The sequence below is a fragment of the Myotis lucifugus genome, unplaced genomic scaffold (assembly GCF_000147115.1).
Source record: "Myotis lucifugus unplaced genomic scaffold, Myoluc2.0 scaffold_290, whole genome shotgun sequence".
In the NCBI taxonomy this organism is placed as follows: domain Eukaryota; kingdom Metazoa; phylum Chordata; class Mammalia; order Chiroptera; family Vespertilionidae; genus Myotis; species Myotis lucifugus.
The window spans coordinates 629,611-644,434 of NW_005871338.1; the positions used below are offsets into that span (position 1 = coordinate 629,611).

At 40.6% G+C, this 14,824-nt stretch overlaps 1 protein-coding gene across 1 annotated transcript in view; it reads right to left on the bottom strand.

Moving 5' to 3' along the window:
- DNAH6 (dynein axonemal heavy chain 6) overlaps nucleotides 1–14,824 on the bottom strand; it is a 225,389-nt gene that overhangs the window by 146,030 nt on the left and 64,535 nt on the right. Inside the window, 5 exon segments of the mRNA XM_023763522.1 lie at nucleotides 256–468; nucleotides 4,652–4,795; nucleotides 6,343–6,438; nucleotides 9,033–9,161; nucleotides 12,463–12,714. Coding sequence (XP_023619290.1) covers nucleotides 256–468; nucleotides 4,652–4,795; nucleotides 6,343–6,438; nucleotides 9,033–9,161; nucleotides 12,463–12,714 — 834 coding nt within the window.

The following is a 14,824-nucleotide window of genomic DNA, read 5'->3' on the forward strand; positions in this document are numbered from 1 at the left end:
GGTAAGTGGTTTTTTTATATAAACATGCAAATTTCAAGCTATGTTTATGTTGGGCTATAAGCTTAGTAGAAGGAAGATGTTTATAATTGTGATAACAATAATAATGATGATACATATAAGGAAACAATAGAAGGATGATTGATAATGAGAGGGTGAAAGCTGCACTGTTGAAAAATCTATCTAGATAACCCAAAAGTTGTTGATATGAAAACCTTTCCTTACCTGATCTGAAAGTTATATGTTTTTCATATTTACCTTTTTAAGAATGATTTCTAAGGAAGCTTCTCCAGAAGCCTGTCCTGAAATGTCCTGGATTTCTTGGGCAAAGTCGAAAACATGCAACTCGGAGAGTTTCTCCAAGGTTAATGGAGTTTCAAGTTCCAGTAGGGAGGCATCCACTGTGTGTTCAATAGCTGCCCAATGTCTAGCCTTCAAAGTTGGGTTCCTCAAGTCCATGATAACTGGCAGCTGGAAAACAAACACGCTCAAAGGCCCCATGCTTTTTATCTTAAAAGCACAGCTTTTAATCCGAGAATGTAGAGATTTGGAAAGAACATCTCTTACAACAACGAAAAATCTGAACAAACTTCAAATGAATGACTTGTATCAAACCCATCAGAAACCTAAATTGCAGGTCAGGGAACTTACTCAAACTTGTCGTCCCCACAGTTTACTCCACAGCAAGAAACAGAACCTGAGAGTTTGATTATCTGGGAACCTTGCCCTGGGATGCCACTTAAGTGAGTTGGAAGACTCGGTTAAGTTTTAAAAATAAATTGTTAAAGACTGAGTGTGGGGTAGCATGAGAGGGTGAAGTACCCGGCGGCTACACATATAGAGGTGTTCATAGAAAAGATTGGGGAGACTCCTCAGAAAGCCTACCTTATGGTGCTGGCAGGAGAAGGAAACGGCAGCCACTATTGTAACTAACCATCCAAACTCTCCTAGCTTCCTTCTGGTCCCAAAGCCTTCATGTCAGAGAAGGGAGGAACAAAAACTCTCACCTAGGATATTGCTGATAACTCATTGTAGGTATTTATAAATATTTGGAGAAACGGAACAGAAAAGAAAAAGCTCTACCCACAGGGGAGGGACAGAAATACACTTTAGGCTCCTAACTACAGGTAGAGGAGGGGCAGGAATACTTAGGAAAGTAAGAACTCTGAGAACAAGGGACACAATGCCTTGTTAAGATAGAGTTTACTCAGAATATGAGGGCCTGCCCCTTTCATTTCTTCTACCAGGCGAACAAGTATTGAGTGGAAAAAACAGTGGAGTACAGAGTGGAAAACTATAAGAGACAGATTCTTTCTGGGCACAATACAAAGGGAGGCCACAAAGTCAGAGGGAAATGGAAACAATGATCTTTGGCAAACCAGATCAAACCCTACACACAGGCATCACTAGGACAATTTAAAGGCTGTGGTATACTGAAGGCAGTTATAGGAACATCAAACCTCAAATGTACCCCAGTTCCTACCTAGGTGTAACGTAACGTGCCACACAAAACGCCAAGTGAAAGGAAAGGCATTACTTACTATATTACACAAATCTAAAAATGTTGGCTTGTAACCAAAATTTAAGTAGTATATTAAAAGACAAGACAAACATGCATCCAAGAGACAAAAAACAATCAGAACCAGACTCAGATATGACACGTCAGAATTAACAGACAGGGACTGTAACAGAAGTGTGATTAATGCCCTGACCAGTGTTTCGCAGTGGTTAAAGTGTCAGCTCTCACACTGATGGGTCAAAAGGTTTAATTTCTGGCCAAGAGCACCTACCTAGGTTGCAGGTTCCATCCCAGACCTTGGTCAGAGTGCATGCGGGAGGGAACCAATTCATGTGTCTCTTTCACATCGATGTTTCTCTCTCTCTTCCCCTCCCTCCCTCCCTGTCTACCTAAAAATCAATGGAAAGTTTCCTGGGGTGAAGATAAATAAATACATAAATAAATAAATAAAATTTAAAAAGTAAGTGTGATGAATATATTAATGGTTTTAATAGGAAAGGTAGACAACATGCAACACCAGATGGAAAATGTTAATACGAAGATGGAAATTATAATTAAATAGATGTTAGATATAAAAAAGATAGTAAGAGAGATAAGGAGAGCCTTTGATGAACTTGACACAGCTAAGGAATCAGTGAACATGAAGATAAATGAGTAGAAATTCCCCAAACTAATACACAGAGAAAAATTAGTGTCCCCTTCCTCCCCCATGAAAACCTGTAACCTAATATGCAGGAGCTGTGGCACAATATTAGATCGTCTAAAACACATGTAATAAAAATTCCAGAAGAATAAGAGATAGAAAACAGAGCAAAAGAGATATTTGAAGAAAAAGCAGTTACATTGCATTTTTTTCAAAATTAAAGACAGATACCAAACCAGAGATCCAAAAAATTCAGAGAAAACCAAGCAGAATAAATACAAACCATAAAAACTGCAACAACAACAAAATGACATCAACACACACCTAGGCATATTGCATTACAAGCTGCCAAAAAACAAGGAAAAGATAAAATCTTGAAGGCGGCCAGACAGAAAAAAACATGTTATCAACAGAAAATCAAGAAAAAGAACTGCAGCTGATTTCTTGTTAGAAACCATACAAGCAAGAAGATAATGAAAGGATACTTTTAAATTTATGAAAACAAAACAAAACGTGTCAGTTCAGAATTATATACCCAGTGAAAACATCACTCAAAAAATTAACGACTTTCTTAAAACAGAAATTTAGGGAATTCATTGTTAGCATATCTACTCAGTAAGGAATATTAAAGAAAGTTCTTCAGGCAGAATGAATATGCTGAGTCAGAACCTTACATCCATACAAAGAAAAAAAGAACATTGGAAATGGAATAAAGGTAAATTTTGTTTCCTTTTTTATTATATTAAAAGCTAACTATCTAAAACAAAAATAATGACAATATATTGTGTTTGTTGTATATGTAAAGACAGAACACATAACATTAGCAAAAACATTAGATAATCAACTGTAGTAATGTACACAATGGAATATTACTCAGCAATAAAACTTAATGAACTATTGCTTCATGTAACAACATTGAGGGATTTTTTAAATTCTAATTAGGCCTGCAGGGATCTGGCCAAAACTGGCTCTCTGACATCCCCCGAGGGGTCCTGGATTTTGAGAGGGCATAGGCCAGGCTGTGGGACCCCACTGGTGCACGAATCTGTGCACTGGGCCTCTAGTTATGAATAATGTTGCTATGAACATTCATATACAAATTTTCATGTGAACATGTTTTCAGTTCTCTTAGGTATATACCGAGTGGAGTGACTTGGTAAATTAAGTTTATGTTGCTTTGAGAAACTGCCAAACCAATGAGGCTGTACTGCTTTATAATTTCACCAGAAAATATGATGCTTCCAATTCCTCCAGATCCTTGCCTATAATCTGTCTTTCTGATCACAGTCATCCTTGTGGGTACAAAATAGTATCTTATTGCGACTTTAATTTGTCTTTTCCTGATAACTAATGATGTTCAGCGTATTTTTATGGATCTTCTTTGGGGAAATGTCTATTGAATCCTTTGCCCATTTTAAAGGTGTTTTTTTTACCTTTTTTATTTTTGAGTTATAAGAGTATGTTATGTATTTGGATATGAGTGCATAGCCTATATGCATTTTTCTAAGTGAATGAGGCCAGACTCAAAAGCCTCCATATTGTATCATTCAATTTATATCATATTCTGCAAAAGAAAAGACTATAGGATCAGAAAACAGATCAGTGGTTGCCTGGGGTTGGGACTGAAGATGGAGCAACTGCAAAGGGAAAACATAAGGTAATTTGGTGGTGGTGGTGGTGGGGGTGGTGATGGGAGTATTCTGTACAACACTGATGTGCTGGCTACGTGACTTTTCCCATTAAATGCCATAAAAAATGAGTTTACTGGATTTCAAGGTTACTGTATGCAAGTTCCAGGATTTCCAAGGAACAAAAGATGGAATGCAGACGGTGACAAGTGAATTTTTTTAAAATTATATGTTAAAAGCACACCAAAGGCAATAAAGAAACTGACATAAGTAACCTTTAAGAACTGTTTTGACTAGATATTGCAAGGTTAAAGGAGAAAAAACTACAAAAACACTCTTTTCAAGAGGGAACATTTGCTTCGCATTGTGCCCGAAGCTTTGCTTACTCTTCCTACTCATGTCTTCTTTCAGTCCTTTATCTCTTTTTTTTGCTTAAAAGAATAAAAAATAATTTCCCTTTTCCTTCCCATTTCAAGCGCTGGTTTAGCAGTGACAGGTTTCAAAGAGCCAGCCCTGCACACCTACTGCCGAGCTTCCCAACCTCCCTCACATCATGGCACGTCTGGACAAAGGGCAGAGCTGTTTGGGGCAGAGCTGTCAATGGACAAGGCTTCCCTGGCCTTGTCCCGCCGTCTATAGGCTGAGTGGATGGGGAAGCACTCTCACTCTGAATGCCACTTCCAGCCATGGGATTCAGCTGCACAGTTTGGCCAGTTGAAGACAGGGCGGCCGACTGTTCCTCCTCAATAATGGAGTTTGTCTGCTCTTTCCTCTCTGCGTGCAGAGCAGTTCCCGATGTCAGTATCACTGGCATGGAGCAATATTACTGATTGGAGTTTTGGAAATAATTTCTACCGAACTTACCTTTTCTTTCATTTTTTCCACCTTAGATTTTAGCTGGGGCACTACACTGTTGGGTGGCAAGCCTTTTTCCAGTTGAGTCACAAATTTGGCATATTTAGAGACTTGGCTGTTTAGGGATTCCGGATCCAGGCTGTCAAATTTGGACTATGAAAATTAAAGGAAAAAAAGAAGTTAAGATATAAGATAATGGGCTAGATTGAAACAGCGGAATTTTTTACTTTATTCAGATTTTCCAGTAGCAAAATTGTTAATCCAACTCAACTCTATACTTTTTTGGAAGTGGCTTTACTTATTGAGATTTCTAATAGTCTATCGGGCATATTTATTATTCTTTTCATGTCCTTGTCTCCTATATCAACACATTATTACAAATCCTGTAATTTATTCCTGAGGACCCAACCTTGTAAGACGATATACAGCAATTTTTACTCTTGCTAACTATAAATTTCTCACCTAGTATTCTCCTACTGTTTGATTATGTGTCCCTTTAATATAAAGGATTTTAAGATACCCCAAAATATTCATGCATCTTTAAAAATATTTCAGTTATATAAACATATAAGTGTACACATATATTGAAATGTCAGATGGTCATAGGGACTGAGGCATCAGAAAATTTTTAAAATTTTCATTTTTCCCCCCCCAGATTCAACATTTTCTTTCTAACCCCTAATGGGTCTTTTTGTGCATTTTTTATGAATTCTTGCCACTTTGGGAGCCACTGTCCTCATCTTTGGGGGTGATCAGAAAACTCTCTAAGCTTCTTTATTCCTCAGGAGCTTCTACTTCTGAGATAAGTGACAAGTGAGTTATAGGACAGCACTTAAAAGTCTCTGCTATTATAGCAGATGTTTGCTTGTTTTCTGTTTTCCTCACCAAAGGTAAGTCCTATGATGGTTTGGACTTTGTCCTCTTTATTTTCCACTGGTATCCCCAGCAGCTGGAACCTTATCTGGAGAACATATCCTATGTCACTGTTATTTAACCCAGACCTATGACTTCTAGTTATAGGTATCAGCACTGGTAGGATGAATGAGCAAGTGTAAAAGAGTGTTTGTGAAGTTGGTGGCATTTCTAACACGTCCATTTCACAATTGAAAGTACAGATGGTCATGTTAAATTTAAATATAAAGATAGAACCTAGAAACCAAATTCTATTGTACTTGGCCCCCTAATTAACTTAATTTACTTTTGAGCTCTCCAAGGAAGAGCCCAAATTTCATCGCTCTGATTCCACTCTACTACAGTGAACAAATAGCTTCCTTTTCTTTTCTTTTTTTTGAAGGACAATAAAAACAGAACCTAAGCTAGCAGGAACCTGAAGTGTACAGATCCCCAGTAAAAACCTACAATCCTCAAGGACACTTGGGTGCACTGGATCATGACAGCACTGGTTCAAAACCCACAAAGCAGTCAAGGTCCTCTGGTGCTCCCTTCAGTTAGCCTTCTTCAACGGAGGACATGAGGAGCTGCCTTCCCATCATGCATTATGCTACAAAGTACAGTGACAGAAAGACCTTTGTGCTTTTCACTGGAAAAATTACAATAATTCCCATAACATGATAACATTGCATATTTCACCAAAATTGCTTAACAATTATAATTGATGTAAAGATTTTAAGTTTTATTAAAACAAACATGAATTTAAGAATTGAGAGCTTTTTTTTTTTTTTTTTTTTTTTTTTTTTTACCTGTAACCAGTCTTGGTGGAGTTAATCCCAGAGCAATTGTTTGAGCTTCACTTCAGCACTAACTACTTCCAAATCTTCAAACTTAGAAACTTCCACCTTTAAATATGTAACAAAATTCACTCTTTAATTTTCAGATATAAATACCTGTTATCCTCCTATTAGTAATTCTTGATACAGTGACTAAGCAGAATATGTGGGGAGCCTAACTGGGGAAAGGAGAGAGAGAGAAACAAATGAAGAAAAACACACTCATGTAAATTCAAATTTCCATTTGAGTGACAAAATATAACTCTTTATATTTCCTTAGAATGAAAATATCCATGTATCACAAGAGTACCGTGGGCATTTTTCCTCAAGTTGGATCATACATGCCTATACATGCTTGGCCTTTTTTGGAAAACAGATGAATCTTCAGAAACTGAGACTGACTCCCTTTAGGGCTTAGCTGATAGAAGAGGAAGAAGATGTTTGCACAGTAGCTGGTGGAGGGAATGGGGTGATTTAAGATGAAGAGGACCAACTGGTCTCTTGCCTCTTTTTAACCCCACTGGCTGTATACGAATCCTATAGAGAGAAACGCTGCTGAGGGGACGTCTGAAGCTGTTTTCCTGAAGTGTTTTAAAGACTGCCTTGGCTCAGAGGTGGGGAACCTCCAGGGAAGTCACTTGCACTGAAATTGTGAGCCCCCCACCCCCACTAAGGTAGGGCTTTGAATTCTTCAGCCAACAGGAGCAGCATACTTGGATCTATGTCAGAGGTGGGCAACCCCTGGCACGCGTGCCAAACATGGCATGCCAGTAACTTTTGCTGGCACGCGAAACCCTCTCTTATAATCTTCCATTTACAATTTTTTTCTTAATATCGACTTTTTTATTTTTCAGATAAATTCAGTGTAGGTGCATCTTAGATAAATAAATAATTTTACATAACAAGTTATCTTAAAGACCATAGACATGGATTGACGAGAGAAGGGAAGAGCAATAGTGTCGAAAACGAACTATTGAGGACTTGGAATGCCATTCCAGAAAATGTTTTCTGTTTAAAAATCTTTGCAGCAGCGTTACTCTCCATGTTTTCATCCACATACGCTTGTGAATCTTTGTTCTCAGTGATGAATTTTGTTAAGTCTCATAATAGGAGTAGCCTGACGGATGAAAGTAGTAGCTCGTGCATATCTCTGAAGGTCACGAAATATAAACCTGATGTAAAATCTCTGTCATCAGTGATGCAGCAGCAAAAGTCCCACTGATAATATCAAACGGAGTCATAAAGTTTTCTGTCGGATTGTCAGTGTACATGTATACATTAAAAAACAAACGTATTTTTCATCATCGTATACTGTGTTTTTGTCGCTCAAATGAATTTTATTTCTTCAAAGTTCTTCACATATGTACACCTTAAGAGATACCAAGTAGGCGTAACATGTTCTCAAAAAATTAGGGTTGGCACGCAGAAGAATTTTGAGTCAGAGATTTTGCTGGTTTTGGCACGCACTCACAAAAAGGTTGCCCACCCCTGATCTATGTTCACAGTAACGCTGTTGAAAGTGCTTGTGCATCAGTGTCATTTCTGTGGACATGTTTTAAAAACACATGTAGACTGACAGCTCTCAAAGGGAAGGGGGGAGGAGGGCAGGAAGAGACTAGCCAAAGAACTTATATGCATATATGCATAGTCCATGTGTTACAGGATTCCAGGGCAGGAGGAATAGAGAAACTGAGACAGGAAAGTTAAAACAAGGCCAAGCGGTATGGGGCAATTTGCAGCCAGCTATTAACTAACCAGCCATTATCTTCCCCAGAGCACCAGAGCAAATGGTTTAAAAACCTCCCTAATGAGAGAATACAGAAAGGGATGGAGGAAAGAGAAGGGGGAAAAACGGGCAGTTTTACCCCCTAAGCAGAGAAGCCAGCAATCTCAAGGCTTGGCAAGATAAAATTACCAGGTGCTTCTCATAAATTCTGGGAAGGCCACAACAATGTAAAAAAACGGACCTTGAGAATTAATCTGCACCAAAATAGTCAGCAGAGGAATTCCGAAGCCTATAGACAGGAGGGTATATAATCCCTCAGACCCCCACCCAACCTGCTCTTCAGATGAGCTGAGAGACCGTCTGCTTCATAAGCCAGTGTATAGGTTTGCTTGCTTTGCTTTTGCTTTTTTCAATAAAGATGCATGCTTTAATTAGTTGGCTTTTCACAACGCAGTGAGGGTCTCTCGTATAAATTCATTTATGTGAGAATACGTGGATCGAGGTTGGGGACAGCCCTCTCCCACTGGCTCAGGGGGCTGTCCTGTAACAGCTCTCTGGTGTCCGTGAGAGGTGTCTCTAACACAGTGGTTCTCAACCTTCTGGCCCTTTAAATACAGTTCCTCATGTTGTGACCCAACCACGAAATTATTTTCGTTGCTACTTCATAACTGTAATGTTGCTACTGTTACGAATCATAATGTAAATATCTGATATGCAGGATGGTCTGTGAAAGGGTCGTTCAACCGCCAAAGGGGTCGACCCACAGGTTGAAAACCGGTGCTCTAACACCTGGACACAGACAATATTTAGGTGAAGGTCTGGGCGGAGGGAGAGCCAGGTGGAGGGTGACAAAGGGAGGAAATGGGGACATCTGTAATACTCTAAATAATAAAAATAAATTCAAAAAAAATAAGAACACATGTAGAGCTGTCATTACCTTGAAATTTTTCTGGTAAGATTTATATTGAAATGCACGTTTCTGCAGATCATCCAGAACTAACTGCAGCTCAGTCAGTTGGGACTTTATTTTGTCCTGGTCGGCATTAATATCCAAAATCTGGGGATCCTGTAAAATTAAGGCAGCTTTTGAGTAGCAGTTCCTGCTTTTTGATGTAGACCATTGCAATAAATTGACAAACATTTTCAAAACATATTTTTCAAATTCTCTTCTCACTCTGCTTTTTATAAAATATGTTAAAATGATGGCTTTACCTGAATTGTAATGCAACACATATGTATTATAAAAACTATGGAAATGCATTAAAAATCTTATCCATGGGGATAACAATGATCTATACTAATAAAAGGGTATTATGCTAATTAGACCGGAAGACCTTCCAGAAGTCCTTCCGGACAAAGCCATGGTGGCAGGGCCGAGGCAGAGGCGGTTAGGGGCGATCAGGCCATGAAGGGAGGGCAGTTGGGGCAAGCAGGCTGGCAGGGGGGTTCAGTTGGGGGTGATCAGGCCGGCAGGGGGGGCAGTTGGGGGCAAGCAAGCTGGCAGGCAGAGTGGTTAGGGGCAATCAGGCAGGCAGGCATGTGAGTGATTAGGAGCCAGCGGTCCTGGATTGCGAGAGGGATGTCCCACCGCCTGTGGGATCAGGCCTAAACCGGCAGTGGGACATCCCCTGAGGGGTCCCAGATTTGAGAGGGTGTAGGCCGGGCTGAGGGACACCCCCTGCCCCATGCACAAATTTCATGCACCGGGCCACTAGTTTTAAATAATACCTAATATATTTTCCTTCATCTGCTTTCATGTCCTACACTTCTTCCACAAATGTGACTTCAGGTAAAGAGAGGTGAGTGCAATAGAGAAAAGCAGGAAGAGACTATAATACAAGGCAAATTTTCATTTTATAATAAAAAAATAGAAAGCCTTTGAATTCTGAGAGGGAGGAAGAGAGAACATAAAGAATCAATGGTCAGACATGTTTTCTGGCTGACCTGATGGGTGGAAGCCCCATCCCATGAACAGGAATGGAAAAATTTAGGAACAAAGTAAAAACACCTAACCAGGTTTGGGAGAATCTGAGGCAACTGAGGAATCAGAGCTGTCATAGCCGTGGTGTGGGGAGGCCAACGATCCCATCCCCGATACAGCATGTCCCTGCACTCAAAATGGCAACATGTTCTTGGTTAGAAAAAGCGAAGGGAGATGTCCAAGGAGGAAGGGGCTTGGGTTGGCGCTCTGGCGCCTCCTGGCTGGGAGTGGCATGCAGGGGATCGTGGACTCCTCATGGCCTTGATGCTGGCAGGGGCACTGCTGAAAGCACTGCTGGACAGAGAAAGTCTGAGGTCAGGATGAGGAAGTCACAGATTGAGACTGCAGGCTATGGCAGACATGGCGGAATGCAGCAGAAGGGGCTAGCATGGCACTGAAAGAACCAGGAAGGACCCTGAGCTGGCAGCTGTCCGGGACCCCCAGCCCCAGCCAACCTGCACTGGAAGCCCTGTGTTCCAGAGGGCAGCACGTGGACCAGACACCCCTCCCCTCCACCCACCGGGAGGAAATGCAGATTTCCCCTGATGGAGCTGCAGGGGGGAGGAGAGGGGAGCCAGGGTGAAGACCTGCTTGACAGGGAGTTCCAATTTTGAGTTAAAATCTATGCCAAAGAGACCAAATAAAAACAAAAGAGACATTTCAAACGGAAATAAATTGTGTGATCATCAATGGCCACATTTAGGTGTCTTCCTCCAATTCCCTTTATCACCAGGAGTGGCAGTCGTTGACAGTAAGATGGTACCATTTATGGAAATGGTGAAGTTGCAGTTCTTGGCTGGAGTGAGAATGAATTCATTCCAAAGCCTCTGGAGGAGGAGCACTTGCTGGAGAGAACCTCCGCTATCACTCTTGTGCGTGTGCATCATGCTTTTAAAAATGCACGACTACACATAAAGCACTTGCTGGCACTTCTGCTCTCTCTAGCAACCCATCTATACACGTAGGTACTGTTTGTAAACAAAGGATAATCACTCGTACTTTGTATTGCCTGCTCTGTATGGAAAGCAGTATATAGTGCAGCAGCTAACCAGGCTATTAATCATTGGAAGCAGATTGACTAAGCTTGAAGTCTGGTTCCTCCATTTATTATTACTTAACCTCTTTGTGTTTTGGTCTCCTTCTCTATAAAACTGTGACTAATAAAACTTTATCAGGGTTCTGAGGGTTAAATGAGTGAAAACATGCAAATGATCCTGGAAGCATTATTCATCATTGCCCAAAACGAACAATCCCAATGTCCATCGACTGTGGATAATTAAATTATGATATACAATGAAACACTATATAATAATGAACATGGATAATAACCTACGTTCACACACAGCAACATGGATGGATCTCAGGAATGAACATCAAAGGGCATACTACTGTATGATTCTATGTAATTGAAGTTCATAAACAGGCAAGACTAATTCATAGTTTAGAATTCAGGGTAGGGGGTGCATGTGGAGAGGAGGAAAGAGTTAGTGATAAAAGGGGACACTAAAGGAACCAGTCATGTTATAGTTCTTGACACGAGTAGTGGCTACATGATGTGTTCTCTTTCTGATAATTCACTAAGCTGTACAGATATTACAGTTATGTACAGTTTTCTCTGTGTGAAAATACAAAAGTACTTTAGTACCTGACACATAACAAGTACACAATACATGTTAGCTACTTTTACATTCCCACATTAATGCGTTTAAATGTATATTGTAATCTTTAAAGTCTGTTTTGCATTCCTTTGGGTACATGTACCCTAACACATTTTACTAATCCTTTGCTGATGGACATTGACTTTTTCCCAATTATCCTGATTTGATTATAACTTTATATGGTTCTATACTTCTGTGATAAGTTTTAGTCAATGTTAAAATGGAACATTACAAAATCAGATGTCCATATATGCGTCAGTTAAGAACCACCCAGATGTCTATTTTAAATTATAAAAAAATTCCCCTTGTATCTTTTGTATAGTAAAATTAGTGCAGGTTAACCAAATAGTCTTCATTATCATTATTGCTTTATATTCTGCCTCTTCCTAAATAGAAATTTTCGAATAGGTGGCTAAGAAAACTCATTGTGAAGTAGCTATAAATATGCTAACAAATTATAAAAACACGCATTTTAGAATAATAAGTACAAGCCAGAATAAATAAAATTCAATTATTATGTATATACTCTGCTTGCAATGGTCTGAAGTGTATTTAGTACTTAAGAGAGTTCAGAAATAGAAGTTCAAAGACCATGTTAATTGGTCAGAATAAAGTCATATAAAACAGAAGTAAAGTCAGATTAAAATAAAATAGGCTCCCAAAATGGTTCAATTAAAATACAGTGGTCAAACTTTACACATTTTTTTTTTAAATCTTCCTTAACTTACCTGTGCTTGCAGCTTGACGTCGTTCACTTCATTGGTTAGATCTTCAAGATCTTTACCCAAATGCAGACAAAATTGCTTAATGCTTGCGTCTCTATCACCTACGGCTTTATCGATGGCATTCCGAACAGCAACAATGGATGGCTTCATGGTTGCAAAGACAGCAAAGTCTTCAGGCGGTGTGGGAACCTGATACTGCTCAATGAGCTTGTACATTTGGATCACCACATTGCCTTCATCTTCAAGGGTTTCGATCTGAAAGGAAACATGGGTTGCTTGTTAAATAATCCGAGTCCTGTTACACCCTGTAGGCCTTGTCTAACACCAGACAGCCTTTGAGCAATGGCTGAGGAGAGCCAGCACATGAAGAGCGTGGGAAACTGACTGAAGCCTGTCAGGTGATCACTGCTGTCATTGTTACAATCCAGGTAACCAGGCCCGGGGGTAAGCTGTTCAGAGCTGAGCACAGTTAGCCTTATTCTTATGTTTACTTTTCTCCTTTCTCTTTTGTGCCAATATCTAAGGTTATCAGGGACAACGCCTGCTGTGAGGATGCTCAGCTGTAATATCAGGGCCCCTGGCATATGTGCTGAGCTGTGACTGTCCCAGCCCAGCCCTGAGCTATGGACAGGCCATGTTCCTGCCTGCATAGATTCAGACCTCTAATCTATGATGAGCCTCCCACTATCCTTTAATAAAGACTGTTTCTACCTCTAACTGACTACGAAACATCTTCACCTTGATGTCCTACCTTCAGTGGACAGCGTCTTTCCTAATTTTCTGGCAAGGGACTCTCCAATTTTGAGAGAACCCTCCTCCCCCAACTCCGTGATAGGGTTATAGACGAAGCAGCCATGTTCATCTAACTCAGTGGTTCTCAACCTTCCTAATGCCACGACCCTTTAATACAGTTCCTCATGTTGTGGTGACCCCCAACCATTATTTTCGTTGCTACTTCATAACTGTAATTTTGCTACTGTTATGAATCGTAATGTAAATATCTGATATGCAGGATGTATTTTCATTGTTACAAATTGAACATAATTAAAGCATAGTGATTAATCACAAAAACAATATGTAATTACATATGTGTTTTCTGATGGTCTTAGGTGACCCCTGTGAAAGGGGTGTTCGACCCCCAAAGAGGTCGCGACCCACAGTTGGCGACCCACAGGTTGAGAACCGCTGAAACTTGACTCAACCTCCTTGGTCACAAGCAGCATCAAATTGGGAGCTAGCAATCTGACATAAGTCTGACCTCTCTTGAATGTGGAAAGAGTTAGACTGTAGCTGTGGGCAGAGGCCATTTGTTTCCACGTGGAGAAGATTGCAGAGAGAGGCTTTCGGAGAAATGGTTCTCAACCTTGGAAAGCTTGTTAAAACACAGATTGTTGAGCCCCCACCTCCAAGTTTCTGATTCAGAGGCCTAAGGTGGGGCTGAGGAATATGCACTTCTAACAGTTCCCATTGCTACTGCTGCTGCTGGTTTGGGGACCACTCTTTGAGAAATACCACTCTAGAGTTCTAGGGAGGAGCAGCGATGAAAGATGGAAAGAGAGAGGCCTTCTGATTTCCCTAGGCCAGTGGTCGTCAAACTGCGGCTCGCGAGCCACATGTGGCTCTTTGGCCCCTTGAGTGTGGCTCTTCCATAAAATACTGACTTCTGCGCATGGGCCACGAAGTTTCAATCGCACTGTACTGTGCGCCTGCACGTGGTATGTGGCTCGCGAGCCGCAGTTTGCCGACCACTGCCCTAGGCTGTACCAGTTCCTAGTTCCTGTCCTTTTTTGTTGTTGTTGTTAATCCTCACCCAAGGATATTTTTTCCATTGATTTTTAGAGAGAGTGGAAGGAATGGAGGGTGAGAGCGAGAGCGAGAGAGAGAGAGAGAGAGAGAGAGAGAGGAAGAGAGAAAGAGAGAAAGAGTGAGAGAAACATTGATGTGAGAGAGACATATTGATTGGTTGCCTCCGCATACTCTCTGACTGGGGGTAGAGATCAAACCTTCAACATAACCTATTTTAGTCCTTATTTCCAGATCTGCAGAATAAAAATGATCTATACTTCTTATGTTTTTGTGAGAATTTAAAATGTAATGACTGTAAAAAATGCAGTGCAATGGCTGACCAGTAGTAGGAGTCTGAGCAGTGTTAGCTGTCATTGTTGTGTGTAGGGCATCTGCTTACTTTGTCTGAAAGTGTTTCTGATATTTCCACAGCTGTTTCTTGAGCTTCAATCCCTCCGTTTCTTTTTGTTTTTAATGATTTCAGAGAGGAAGGGAGAGGGGGAGAGAGAGAGAGAGAGAGAGAGAGAGAGAGAGAGAGAGAGAGTGCATGCCCCCCACTGGGGGTCGAGCCTGCAACCTG